The 14,629-nt window shown below is 40.5% G+C and overlaps 2 protein-coding genes across 2 annotated transcripts; one reads left to right on the forward strand and one right to left on the reverse strand.

Annotated features, from left to right (window-relative positions):
• The first annotated feature begins 2,247 nt into the window (after positions 1-2,247).
• mixl1 (Mix paired-like homeobox) lies at positions 2,248-4,121 on the forward strand. Its single transcript, XM_071917732.2, has 5 exons — positions 2,248-2,344; positions 2,600-2,820; positions 3,074-3,185; positions 3,544-3,764; positions 3,846-4,121. The coding sequence occupies exons 1-5, from the start codon at positions 2,248-2,250 to the stop codon at positions 4,119-4,121; spliced, it is 927 nt and encodes a 308-aa protein (XP_071773833.2).
• A 154-nt stretch (positions 4,122-4,275) lies between these two features.
• Positions 4,276-14,414, reverse strand: lin9 (lin-9 DREAM MuvB core complex component). Its single transcript, XM_078289823.1, has 15 exons — positions 14,363-14,414; positions 13,352-13,384; positions 12,713-12,804; positions 11,729-11,842; positions 10,817-10,947; positions 10,450-10,575; positions 10,052-10,209; positions 8,360-8,493; positions 7,819-7,947; positions 7,047-7,148; positions 6,865-6,945; positions 6,619-6,744; positions 6,010-6,192; positions 5,526-5,623; positions 4,276-5,298 (listed from the first exon to the last, which is right to left on the reverse strand). Exons 1-15 carry the CDS (start codon positions 14,391-14,393, stop codon positions 5,193-5,195), a joined length of 1,644 nt encoding a protein of 547 aa, XP_078145949.1. The 5' UTR covers positions 14,394-14,414; the 3' UTR covers positions 4,276-5,192.
• Between the last annotated feature and the right edge of the window lie 215 nt (positions 14,415-14,629).

Below are 14,629 nucleotides of genomic sequence, written 5' to 3' on the forward strand. Positions count from 1 at the left end.
TGACTCATGTGCTTTGTGGCTAGAGATGGATAAATGAGTATACTGTGCATTTTACAATCAGCATGTAGCCCTCAGGAGAACTGTCACAGGCCATTACACAAGATCAGGAACTTCAGCAGCCTGATGTTAGCACTCTGGTCTGTGCACATAGGCAATAGCTAAATGGAGTTAAGGCCTTCAGACAGACAAAGCAACCTGTGAACTGTGAATGCCTTTATCTTATAGAAACACACCCAATAGGAGAATACTTTATGTGTCAAGGTGAGATCAATAAGTATTATTTATGGATGTAAAATGACATAATGACTACAGTTGTTTCTCCATAGTAATTTCCCCATACAGATGCAAGGGGAAATTACTAGGGATAAACAATCATTAATATTTGTCAAGTCTATGTTTAAGGTATCTTGCAGGACCATGATAGTTTGAGACTGATTAATAACTCAGACCCTGAATGACTTAGACTCATTTAGCCAAACATACAGTCTACTCCTCAATGCCTTAAACCCAGTTACAGCTAAATCCTCTAAATCCTTCAAGATTTACTGAAAATACAAAAAAAAAATCGTGATACAGAAGTTGTGCAGAAAGAATTTTGACTAGGCTACTTTCTAAAAATGACTATTGAATGTAATCTGAATCTGGCCAAATACTTAAATATGCCCTGAATTTATATTATAGTCATCATGTCATCCCACAACCAATGTGTTAGAATATGAGTCAAAACATCAATGCATTGAAACTAAATACTCAGAGGTCACTGTAAAATTCAGTCAAGTAAAAATGAATTGTGTTTATTGTTGGGGTAAAAAGTGTTACTTCTGGGATCGAAGGCTTATTCCTGCAAATCTTGTGCAAATGCATATGAGCAAATTAGCCTGTCTGTCTGTGCTGCTGCCTGACCTCTTGACTTGACCCCCCTCTGAATCAAATGGAGGCAAGCCATTCAATAACAAGTGCCCACTCCTGAATGCTTTTGAATTGAGGTTTGTGTATTGAGGTTGACTTTGTTGCCACTGAATGGGGTAGGATGCATCATTTCCTTTATAAATTAGTGTTGAGGAGCAGACTTCAGAAGACTTGAGGATTTACAAAACATATAGCTTACGTTCTTTGACTAATGGGCCTAACTGAAAGATGGCATCATCAAAGCATAGTGTTCTCATATGCAAAACAAATAAATGGCCGTACAAGATCATACACACAGTCAGAGCTATATTTCTGAGGTGTATTTTAGATATTTGTAAATTTATTCTGAATAATATATCCTGAAAGATATGTGAAAATATAAACAAATATAATTTGAATAATAAATCCTATAAGATATTTGAAAATATAAGTAAATATATTTAGGTATAAAATATCCTGGGATGACCACATATATTTTGAAATATCAGCAAATTAATCTTGGGATTAGCTCAATTTCAAATTTAATATAGCCTACCCTGATATAAACTACATTTAAAAATATTTAATGTCAAATATATTTCTGTGAATCCACACAAAAAGGCAGTGGAAAAAAATCGGTTCTCAATGGGTCAGAGAAATATGAAATACCATAGAGAAGGTGGGAAACCGTATAATGCTCAAAATATACGGTTTCCCACCTTCTCTATTTCAAATATATTTCTGTCATGTACATAATGTAAATTTATATAGAACATACATAAAAGTGACCATTTCCTCCCTATCTCCAAATATATAGCCTATATAATAAAATTAGTTGTTAAAATCTAGGCAAATATATTTTTCTGCATATGGGTTATGCAAAATAGAGTAAAACTTCACTGGAGATTATCAGAAACAGCAAAAAAACTCGTATTTTTCTCATTCAGCTCTAGCAGACACCGCAAACTCTGTGGGCCTCTGACCCCTGGAGGAAATGGCAGCTTTCAGCCCGTCTCCCTTTGATGGCTACTGGTCCGTTATTGCTTCATCCATTCCAAAGCGGATAAATGTTTTCTCTAGCGATGTGTATTGAGCTTGCAGATTCCATTAAAACCTCTTTACAGCGACCTGCGGCCGTTGCACCGTCCCGGGTGTCAGGCCTTCACACCTCCGGGCGGCCCGCAGACGTCTGAAGCGGCCGCACGGCTGTTCCAGTGCCAGCCGAGGCCGATGGCTCGCCCATTCACACATCCACACCGGAGCAGCTTTGATCACAGGCCGCTGAGGGGAGGATATAAGACGGCCGAGCACACAGGCTTTCAAAGTCATTCACAGGCTGGAAATAACGAGGTGAACAACATGTCTGCAGTTCATGGAAACCTGCGTGTCGGGGACCTGAGTCACTTTCAGATGTATCACGAAGGGCCTCTGCAGATCAACAGCATGGTGACCACAGGTTGGGCTTCTTACTCATTTCAGAATTAATGTTATTTGGCTTAATCCTCCCCAAGAAGAGCAGAAATTCGCGACACTACTCGTTACATTATATCACTTTTTAGTCACCCAAAATTGGCTTGTTTCCTCAAAAATCTGGATATCTGTGTGTGTGTGTTTAATTTACAAGAGAAACTAATTGAGGGATGGTGGTGGGTTATTGGCTTTTTTTTTTTTTTTTTGATAATTCAATAATTGATTTCATTGTTTTGTACAGATTACGGAGCCTCAGACACGGCAAACTACTTCAGCTCTACAAACTCGGTACCGAGGACGGACAAATGCATGGCACTACTCACCCACAGGAGGAAGAGGACCAACTTCACCCAGCAGCAGATTGAGGTGCTGGAGAAAGTTTACTCCGACACTAAATATCCCGATATCTACCTACGAGAGCGGCTGGAGGCTCTGACTGGTCTACCGGAGTCCAGAATCCAGGTAACGTGTAGTTCAGATGCCACATAACATTTTAATATTCATGCGCTAACCTTAAATCACCAGGCATATTGGTACTGTTAGCTACTGTTAAAGAACTATATCGTCTGGCGGAAGAACTGTTTTTATTTACAGTTAATTCATATAGGCCTGTTATTGTCCTAACCGAAAATAATGTCAGACTTTTATAGGACTAATAAATTGTGACTAAGTGGTTTCAATTGTTCTCACAATTTTCTTGTTTTCCAAATTTCAGGTGTGGTTCCAGAACAGAAGGGCCAAGTCTCGTCGCCAAGTTGGATCATCAGTGTCCATGAAAGCCAGCAACTCTCCAACAGGACCGTTTACCCAGCTCCAAAGCAGGATGGGCCCCGAGCAAGGTTGGTGTTAAGTCGTGCATTTACTTTATTTCTGTTGTAGCCTAGTATCAATTCGATTTCAATTTCAATTCAACAGTTTAGGCTTCAGAATGTGTTTATTCATAGTATTCTAGTTTGAGTTGGCTTTAGTTTTTCCAACCTAATTTTTTGTTTTGCATTTTAGTCGTTCCATTTAAGGTCAATTAGCAGATATAAATGTTACTTCCGTTTTATTTTTACAGTACTAAATATGATTCCCTTAAATAATTTGACAGAAATTACTGCTCTCTCCAAACTATGTCTGGGTCTAGCTCATTTTGGAACCAAGTGATGTAAATTTAACTTTAATCTTTCATTTTTATTTCAGTTTATGATAATAACCTTGGAGTTGAGACGCACAGAATGGGAAGTTACGCACTGGAGGACAGCTTCAGACCTGCGTTGTGCAAAAACACAGAGGACACACACAGGACCAGTCTACCCACCAAACCCAGCAGCTACGAACACACCTCTGTCCCCTGCATCTACGATAAGGAGGGAACCGGGGTGAAGCCCGAGCAGCTAAAACGGGATGAGCTGAGTGTGAAGGTCCCTTGCTGTAACGTCCATCTTTACCACAAGGAAAACAGGCAGCACCCCAAGGTGCACCCCAGCGTGAGCGGCAACCAGGGCCCAAAGGTTCTGGTGGAATATGACAACTTCCCACCCAACAAAACCATCGGACCAGAGATGAAAGTTGTTATCCCTCCCATCCCAACCCAGAATAACTTCAGCAGGTCGTCACCGAAGGATGCTGGGTGCCAGGTCCAGTATCCTCAGGTGAGAGCCGCAGCGGACAAGTTCAGCCACTTCTCCCCGATCCACGCCACCGAGGCACAGGACTTTTCTGACTCAGACTCTGACTGGGAGAACGGAGCCATGGCTGGCTTTGGTGGCTTTATGTGACTTCAATCCCCTGCATGTATCATAAAAGAGTTGGTATACAGTTGTAAGTTTGCTTAAAAGGAAAATGCTTATTTATTGTAAAATATTAATAAACATTTCATTGACGATTTCATCTGCATCAGTTGTTAATAAGTACCAAAACTACAAGACCAAATCTTGCTTTGCCATATGTTTAATATAAAAAGACGGCAACATTTATATACACTTGCCCTGAGGCACTCTCATATACAACTTTACAAAACTGAAAGTGGAGATTCTCTAGGAAAAACGTTTGTCTTGACTTTAGGGTTACATCAGTGATGTAGGCTTAGTGTGAGGTTGCAGCAACAGCCATGCCAAATTTTGAAAAGCTAATTTCATCTTGGGGAGTCAAAAGGCATCAAAACCCCAGAGTTCTCCTTTATAAAAATACCAAAATCTCTTTTCAGTGCACACAAAATTACAAAAGCCATTTCTGAATACATAACAGAAATGTTGACGATAGTCCTAATAATCAGAGGTATTGTACAAATATCTACAATAAACAATTTTACAAAACATTCTTTAGCCTCCCCTGTGCTTACTATCAGCGGAGTAAGGGAACACAACACTTACAGAGGGAACCTTTAGAGATAGCAAAATATTGTTTTGTAACCACACACACCTACTCAAAAAAATAAATAAATATGGACTATAAAAACTGCAAGAATGAATGTTTGGCACATGAAACCAAAGGATAACCGTCAGGAGTTTGGAGAAGTGAGATTTGTAGCAATAGTTAGAGACTCTTTCAGGTTTGTGTTCAGTTGGGTGCGCAGAACATTTTCATACAATAAAACGGGTGGGTAACACACTAACCACATCCTCCCTCTCCGTCTTCACCATAAAGCTTCAGGAATCCGGACAGAATTCTGGGCCGTTTCACTTGGACGTCCAAATTCAGGTTGTGTAGTGGTCCACAACGGCCATATGGGCTTTTTTCTTTGCAGTCATTAAGATAGTTCAGGTGAAAGCACCATCTCAAAAGACATTTTCACGGACCACACCTCTCTGTGTGCATGCACCTGTGTATGGTGAGGATGACGCGGGCATTCAGACTGCGTTGGTGTTGTTGGCAGCGAACGCATGCAGATTGCCCAGCTGACTTAGGCCACTCTGGATGTGGGCCACGTGGATCTCTACATTGTTCTGGAAGCAACTGGAGACACAGAGAGGACAGTCATGAAACACATACATCCTCATATTCAATAGTTAGAAGCTGACTGGATGATTTTGTCATTGATTGTGAAAATGACTTGTATATAGCAACAAACGACTACTTAATGGCTCAGATACACCCTTTATACACACTTATAACTGTCAGCCATCTCATCCAATACAACGAGAGTACAACAGAGTAGGATGTGCAATGTAAAGTGTCTTCACCTGAGGTTGGAGGGGTCTATTGATGACTTGATGTCGTTAAGGGAGTCAGTTAGAGATTTGAACTCAAATGAGTTCAGGTCACCTCCGTCTGCCAGACACTGCAACAAAACCAGGGAAAATGGATAAATAAAAAGGGGATCAAAGTATCACTCTGTTACATCAACATTGTGTGTGTGGATCTGGGATCACACTTTATCCATAAAACATTCATGTTGCTGCCAACTATGTGCAGATCTTGATCACTGACACAACAATTTAAAATAGAAAGTAAAAATTGGGGCACAACATGATATTTTAGGTTAAATTAATGACTTTAAAAATGTACATTAAAATAAATTTAACAGCTCCAACAGTTGCATCTCAATGAATCTGAAACAGAATGAACTTCCATTGGAGAGTAACGCAACTTAATGCATTAAGTGCGATCCTGTAAGGTAGGCAATTCTTAAGCAGGCATCACTCGAGTGTTTGTATATCCTTCTACCTTGATCTGTAGCAGCAGGGCGGTGAGGCGTGAGACGAGCTGTGTGAGGCTGGGGTTGGTCACGATCTGCTGTCCGTCCCGCAGAGAGTGGCTCTGCTGCACCATCTCCTGGGCCTCCTCTTCACATCGCCGCCGCAGCTCTGTTGGACGGTCAGCTGGAGCCATACCCTGATCCGGAGCAAGCTGGATAGACACACATGGGCGATATACATTTTAAATGATGCCTCAGTATTTTAGCGTTATTTTTTAGATTGGTGAAGATATACAACGAAGTGAGCTGAAAGAAATATCACAGCATGGCATGAAATATCCCACACTAATCTACTTAGCTCTTAGGGCAATAATGAATGATTTAACTGATGCTTAGTTACATGGCAGTCACTTATTTTAAAGAAACTCTAATGGACAGATAAGGAAGTGTATATTTAACAAACATCTGAGGCTTCTGACAGGGATGTAAGTAAAAAAAAAAAACATCTTTGCAGACTACTATGAACACACTCCCTAACAGGGGTAAAGGACTGTGTGTGTGTGTGTGTGTGTGTGTGTGTGTGTGTGTGTGTGTGTGTGTGTGTGTGTGTGTGTGTGTGCGCGCATCTATCCACTTACCTCACAGCAGAACTGCTGGACTTCGTGCAGCACCTTGTTGAGGTCTTTATTGAGCTGCTCCAGCTCCAGCACTGTGGTGGCATACCGCTTCTGGAAGTCCAGGCCAATGGGCATCGAGTATGACTTCTGAACAAAGAAACACACAAATTTAGTTCAAGCTTATCTGGCATTTGGACACTTGCATCTCTGTAATATTCAATGTGTTCTGGAGCAAAAGTGAATATTTGACAATGAAGATGATTGTACCAGTTTCTCAGCCTCTGTGTTCATATCTTTCAAGTGCTTGATGTGCTCCTTCTTGATCATGAGGATCTTGGACAGCCTCGTCTAGACATGGGAAAGACAAAAGAGAAAGAGTTAGCGGTTCGACTAGGACAGAAGTGATAGAATGTCAACTTTTAGTATTCCATTATACAGGAAGCAGTTACCACTTGGACCAGGAACTTGACAGGAAACCCTCCCAGTGTGTCTCCCTCGGCGCCGGGCAGTTTGTTCTTCCATGGAGACTGGCTGATGAGAGGGTCATTGTCCTGTGATGAAATGGAGGACAATGGAGTGATTCATCTTCATAAGCAATCAAGAGAAAGAGGTTCACAGGTTTTTAAAGCCCCATTCTGACTGACTGATGTCCAAACAGTGACAGAAGTACAGTGCTCAGAGAGCCCACTAATCACACATTTGACTATGATCCTGTGTCCATGTGAGGTTTTTTCCAGTCCTCCTTCCTTGCAACCTACCACACTATGGTTTGCATGTCTGTCACACCTAGACCAAACAGTATTTATAAATACTTTTTACGGTTTTATGTAACCCAGTTAGGTGTCAGATGGGTGGGGTTTGCCCACTAAGATGACGCAATGAGTGCCAGGAAGTCTAGATAATTATAATAAACTGTTTACAAGTCAGTTTAGTCTTCTTTTCTGTGACGACTTACCTGAGGCTGCCTGAACAGTCCTGATTAAAGTCCTGAGTAAATCCCACCAGGGATTCAGATTTTTTGTGGTCATAGTGGTTGGCACATCTAGAAATTCTTACTTTTACATTTGTCGCACTACTTTTACTGCACTACTTGTACTAGATTTTTAGAACAGAAGAGAACTTTCTGATCATTTTTGCATGACCCAGGTCATGCATGTATGTGTGTGTGTGTGGTGGTGGCACCGCGGATGTACAGCTGTCATTCCACGCTGGTCAAAGTACCATGAGGACAGGAGTGGTAGCGGACGGGTAAGGCCCTCTGGGCGGAGTCATTAGGTTCTGCAGGTAGCGTGCAGCCCGGTGCTTCTGGGCAAAGGCTGAAATGGGCATGGTCTCATTGGGCTCGTTGCTCTGGAAAGAAAAACACAATCATCATTAGATGCTCAGTTTGTTGGAGACATATAAAATTTCTTTGATACAGTGAATGTGAAGGTTGTCTAGCCACCCATCTTGTGTTTAGATGCAGACTTTGTTACAAGACACACCTTTTAAGCATTGCCTTTACCCATTTTAACCTTTCATTTGAACTTCTTACTTTGTTTTACCTCATTCCTTATTTTGATAATTTCTTCTTAGATGTATGTTCTTAAAACCCTTAAATTATATTTTGTGTATTCTTAAATTCCTTCAAATTATATTTTGTGTATGATATGTGCTGTACAAAGACCGACTGACGTCATTACATGTCTAAGTAATCTCAAACACATACACAGAGAGGCTGTGACCATGGTATGGACATAGCACGCCAACAGGCAAATCTTACCAGGACTTCATAGTCGGGCACAGTGTGTGTGCCCAGGCCGTTGCGGTCAAAGGTGACACGGTAGGTGGCAGCACTGGTGTCCACTGCATCAATCTGCCCTGTGAACAGGCCATCATGGACACCTCGGAGTCGAGCTGGTGAACACAGAGAGGCCCATAAGAAACAACTAGATAACAGATTTGTTTTTTGCATTTTTGTCTTAATAAGACAGTTCAAAGTAGAGAGAGACAGGAAAGATTGGGAGAGAGGGGGATGGATGACATGTGACAAAGGTCCTGGACCAGATTAGAACACAGGATGGGCTCTCACGAAGTACACACCTTAGCCCACTGAGCCACATATGTACCAAGTTTTGTGAAGATTGGACTCATGGTCAATGACTTAAGGCTAATTTTGTGATAATGCCTGCTAGAAACTTCACTGGCTAATATCAGCCAAACCATGCAAGATATCAAAACACCAAATGCAATTTTTGATCAGGTCTGTCTGTAGATGGTTTCTGCGAAATTTGGTGGAAATTCGAAATTGTCAAAAGTTAAGCTGTCAAAAAAGCCAAAAATGTACATATGGTCCAATTAAGTTGTAGAGAACATCTGATTGCATACGTGATTGAAGTTTGGTGTCAATCTGACTCATGTTGTGAGGGTTATGGCCTCCTATATGTAATGTGTGTATTTATTCAATTATAGCGCCACCATCTGGCATGTGGCATTAGATATTTCTTGAGTCACCAACAATATCCATCATTTTCCAAATGTAGTGACATAAACACAGTACAACACAATTTTATTTATGACAATTAGATGGTAACTATATTTAAAACTAATAACTTTGGCAGATTCAAATGGATGATATATCTGCAAACCAGGTAGGGGTCAAAGCGCAACGAGCAAGCTGAAGAAACTGAAGCTGAAAATAAATTTAGTTGGCATGTGGCACCCATTAGTTGACATTTGGTTCAGTACATTCAAAGATATGAATTTAACAACTTTAAATAATATATCAAGTAGCCAAAGTCTAATAGCATACAGTCTGAATAGACTGAAGAAATAATTTCCCATGACAACCCATTTAATTCCAAACCATAGAGACAGGATTAAAAAGAAGGAAAGAGATTCTTTGACAGTGTGACTTATGGTGTGAGAATTATGGCCTTTTAAACAACTGTGATGTAAATCATTTTCAAGTTATTCAAAATGGCTAAACTTTCTATTGGCTTTAGCCCTTAATAATTATTAAAGGCGTAGGTTGAACAGTAATTCATAAGAGCTACATTTCCTAGTCTGAGAAGATGCGGGGGTAAAATCAATTTGATAACGAGAATAAGAAAAACACCTTCCAATTCTATCCTGGACTCTTATTTCATCCCCTCCCCCCCTAGCAATTCTCTTAGTTGATCATTCAGTGGTCACAGAAATATTGTCAGAGCACTCTGGGTCTGACCCATGTATTCCTTACTATTGGTTGCTCATAATTTTCGTAATCTAGAAATGTAAGTTTACTCTACTGTTGCACTCATTGTAAATTGCTCTAGATAAGAAGGCATCAGACACCAAATAGCTAAAATGCAAATAAATGTAAATTGGTTGCAGGTCATTTGGTTGCAATGTCAATAGTCAGCTGACTTTTCACCACAGCTGGCAGGATGTTGTAACTACCGACAGTGGTGTGTGTCTGTTTCAGTCATCTCACCAGTGACTTTGGTTCCTATGATGAGTGGCAGGGGGATTTCGTCGGGAAGGTCTTTGCAGTGTGACACGTCAGACAGTTTCCTCTGCTGCAGCAGCCGCATCTTCTGCCTCTTCTGTCTCAGTGCCGTTCGCTCTTCAGCAAAGAATGCCGATGAACACCTGAACCAGAAAATAGAGCACACTGCTGTTCAAAATATATCAGCATTGGCCTTGGTTTCTACGCAAAAACACCTTGTGTGAAGGAACAGCGTGTTATGAAACATAGAGAAGGACAAAGCACTCCAGCATGCATTGACAAAGTTCCTACATCCTTCAAAATGACTGAGCCTTGATATAAACAAAAAGATGAATGAAAGTGCTGTGGAGGGGCATAAAAGTGCCCAGTGTGATGTAGCATACCGCCGTGGTTTGCCCATCAGTCTCCTGATTGTTCCCCACTCCACCCGAGTCAGCTTTCTGGTTTTCAGGTTGGGGAAAGACTCCTTCAGACACAGGCAGAAGTCATTGTCGCCCTCAAAGAGAGGTCTAGAAGAGAAATAAATTAGAATAATCTTAAATTTTGTTAGGCAACAACACTTCTCTACATACACGATTGATTTGTGATTGACTCCGATGATTGACTGCACGCCACAAGGAGGTCGAAGTGCAGGGTCAGACCTCTCTCTTGGCCACCGTGATTTCTTATATCTTGCATTTTGTGTGTGTCTACGTAAAACGAATCAATGTCCATGAATCTACTGGAGGCCTGGTGTGAGTGGGGTTTTACCTGTCGATATTGGAATAGAACCATTCGTAGATGCACCATTTGTGAGCTTTGGGTAGCTTGAGGAGGTTTCTTAATCTCAGCCCAATTTTCTGAGATGCTTTCTTATCTGGTGTCGTCACATTAGCAAACTTCTGCAAGGAAAATACATGAAAAACAACAGTCGGTCAGCAGTTAGGTCCATACACAGTCTGAAAAAAGTCCTCAAGTAACAATTTAAAAAATAAATAAATAAAAAAAATCACTGGATATTCTCATCCTAATCACTTCTTCCTTGTTATCCTATTATACAAAGCAACTGTAAACATGTCGTCCCGCCCAAATGATGCAGTCCCCCTCTGGGCCAACCAGTAACAAATGTGTCACCTTGTTTAGACATGCAACTGTAGTTTACCATCTTCTCATCTACCCTTCTTTCCACCCGTGACAGAGATTTGATCTGTTCATTGGAATCTGATTTTTTGCATTTAGACAGCACTGAAAACAATCACAACTGTGCGACTCAGCCTTCACAGAGTCACATTTGACCACACCTGCTAATGCACAGGCCATGTATATTCTCCATTTACTAGCATAGAATTAAAAAAAAAGACTGTTATTAAGCACAGCCTGCCACTAGTGGAATGCTGTCCAGTGCACCGGCAACAGCCCAAAAAAAAGAATTGCATTGCATTTTTTTAGGATATTTCTAGCATTTTCTTCTCTCCTGCTTTGTGCACATGCTTAGAACTCTGTGGAGGAGTGTTTATAAGCATGTCAAGCATGTCATATATCCACAACTAAAATCTTGAATGACTGAAGTAGACACTAGTGGGAGGTGCTTGTTTCAGCACTTGCATGAGGCGTTGCACTCTGAACTGTGCAAGCAACAATGTTAAAGGTAAAGCAAATCTGAAATCAGTGTGTACTCCTTACCTGTGGTGTGGTGGTGACCCTCTGGCTCCTCCTGGGGGACCTGGAGGGGAGCCGCTGCTGTGGCTGCTCCTCTTCCTCCCGGAACAAACGGCTCCTCTTTGAACTCCGCGTGGGCTGGACAGACAAACATACGTGTAAGTACATGTAAGGTGATGTTAAAGCTCCAAAACTAATGCAGCAATGAATGACAACTGGGTAAATGACAACTGGGCCAAGTCTGATGGAAACAGCATTTTGTAGAGAAAACATATTGAGACTGCAGCTGATAAGATCATCCATGGACAGTGACCATGTAATCTATACTGATTCAATCAGTAGAGCAATAATTACACATCAAATAAGAACCTCTTGAAGTCTGAAACAATGCCCCCCATTTCAATAAATTCTGGTGAGAGATTAACTACTAATTGAAATATATAGAAATGTCACAAATTAAGAAAATAAATCACTACTGCTGCATATTCCTAAAATCACATTAGTTATCTAAAAAAAACATTTTAACAAAATGTACACTGCAGATGATGTACATTGATAAGTAACTGCCAATTTGTTGTAAATTATTCTACTGTGTCCATTCTATCAAAACAAAGTCAACAAGTGGTGAAATTATCCAATTCCATTTTTTGAGAGACAAACAAACATGTTGTTGTGCAAAGCAAGACTTGAGTTAGGCTAATATTTTCAACTTTGATTAGTAAATGAAACGCTGCATATGTGTGAGACCTTAACATACATTAAGTTCTTTATATGCCTGCCAACCAGTGAAGCTTTCTAAAATGATTTCTTCCTCAAGCCAAACAGGGCCAAAATCCTTCGACCATGGACATCACACAGATGATGAAGAATGTGTATTCACAAAGATTGGTAGAAGCCAGGGGTGGGACTCAAAAATGTTTGTGCTCTTTCTTACACCCCATACATTTCTGCCATCTAAAATTATCTGCTGTTTCGTCTTCACAACTGAAGCAGCGGCATTTCTCTCACCGTGTCCATTGTCAGGGACGAATGCCGTCCTCTTGTGTTGTGAGCTCTTGGGAAGCTGTTCTTCTCATTCAGAGTGTTGGACAAACTGCCCTCTGTAGGAAAAACAAAATAGCCTTAGGACACAAAACACAAGAAAAGAGCCCAGTACGACTGATTCATACTCACTCAAATGTCACAGTAAAAACATATGATTCTCAAATCAAAGAACAATGAATGGGGATTTTTTTTCCCTTGCAAGTGAGACTGGAAAGGAGATGAGTTGTGCGTTACAAGTCTAAAGTCTTCTAACACACAAACCTTAATCTTAAGTGACATAGGCAGAACATTTGGGGTTAATGGGGACGAATAGCCAGTTCCCACTATATCCCAGATTCAACATCAGCAGCATATATAAGACAGAGTAACTTAAAAGGTTAACTAAACTCAAGATTATATGGATAGGATTTAGCTCTATGCATGACATGAAATGTAGTGTGGGTTGTCAGTGTAAGTCATTATGTTAGGTATTACAGATTTCTAATCCAATGAAGGCTTTAGATTTCTGACCACTTGAAATGGGCAGTCTTCAGTTCTTTATTTTAAGGGCAACACACTAAAAGACAAATTCAAAAGACATTAATTGCCTACTTAGTACAATACCTTTCAGACTGACAAGTGCCTCTGCTGAAGAGCCTGAAATGAAAGAAAAGGGAAATAAATTGGGCTACATCAAGCTAGTACACCAGTGGTACAACATAAACAGTGGTTAGACCAGCCTCTAAAATGCTGCAAAACACTTTAGTAAACCTGCCACTGTGACGAAAAGAGGCAACTGGGCTATTGTTAAATTGCAAATTGGTGTGATAACATTGCTTTTTTTTACCTACAAGAAAATGTTTGCAAATTGCTGACTTCTGTTTAACTGCTCTTTAAGCACTGATAGCAGGCAAGTTAAATGTTGCTAGCGCAGTCAGCTAGGCCTAAACCCCCATCTGAGCTGTCAAGCACTGGGGTAAAACATCAGCAAGACAGACCAAATTTAGGAAATTAGCTAGACAAGCTAACGTTACATTAACTTATAACCGTGAGATAACCTTAACATTAACTACTATCAACTCAAACGAGTGTTTGAGCTGTGAGTAGACAAATAACTTAGCTTCTCGTCACCACCTTGTCAAAATGATACACAACGCGTTACAGACTTAACCTAAGAGACATGTAACGTTAACTAACCTGCGCTAAATATCAACCAAGGTGTCACGAAAGACCAAAAAACTATGCCCAGCAAAACAGCTAGCTACTAGCTAGCATGTATAGTTAGGCAATACGTAGAAACGCTATGATAATCGTGTTATTATTTTGGAGAGGAACTAAGGTTAGCATACGTTAGCTCCTAGCTAAGCTAACGTTATTTGTTTACCCAGCTAGGCTAATGTTACTTGCTCAACTCCAACGTTAGCTATCGTTAGCCCATCTTGCTAACAAGCGTTAGCTGACTTGGACATACCGGTATCTCTCTACGTCTAAAAATGAGTTTTTCATCCCGTCCAAAACTTGTGATATTCATTAAATAAACAACAATAACAGTTTATCACCAAAACTATGTTTCAAAACCACAGGGCCGTTGCGTATTTGCAATACAAAACTCCTTGAATTTGTGTTGTTACTCACTCTCGTCTAACAGCTGGTCCATCTCCGCCATCTTGAATTAGCCGCGCCGCTTTTTCAAAGACCTTGTCAAAATGCATTCTGGGTCGGGACGCTATCTGGAGGGCGATTTGAGAAATAAAACTCCTATAATTTGACAAAACAATGTTTGACAATTCACTTTGTGTTAGTTATTTCTATACACAATCAAATGCACTTAATACAAACGAAACCTTTGCATACAAAAGCGTGAAGGAAAATCCTTGGCAGAATGTTTCATATTATAAAACG

Source organism: Centroberyx gerrardi, chromosome 18 (assembly GCF_048128805.1).
Source record: "Centroberyx gerrardi isolate f3 chromosome 18, fCenGer3.hap1.cur.20231027, whole genome shotgun sequence".
In the NCBI taxonomy this organism is placed as follows: Eukaryota; Metazoa; Chordata; class Actinopteri; order Beryciformes; family Berycidae; genus Centroberyx; species Centroberyx gerrardi.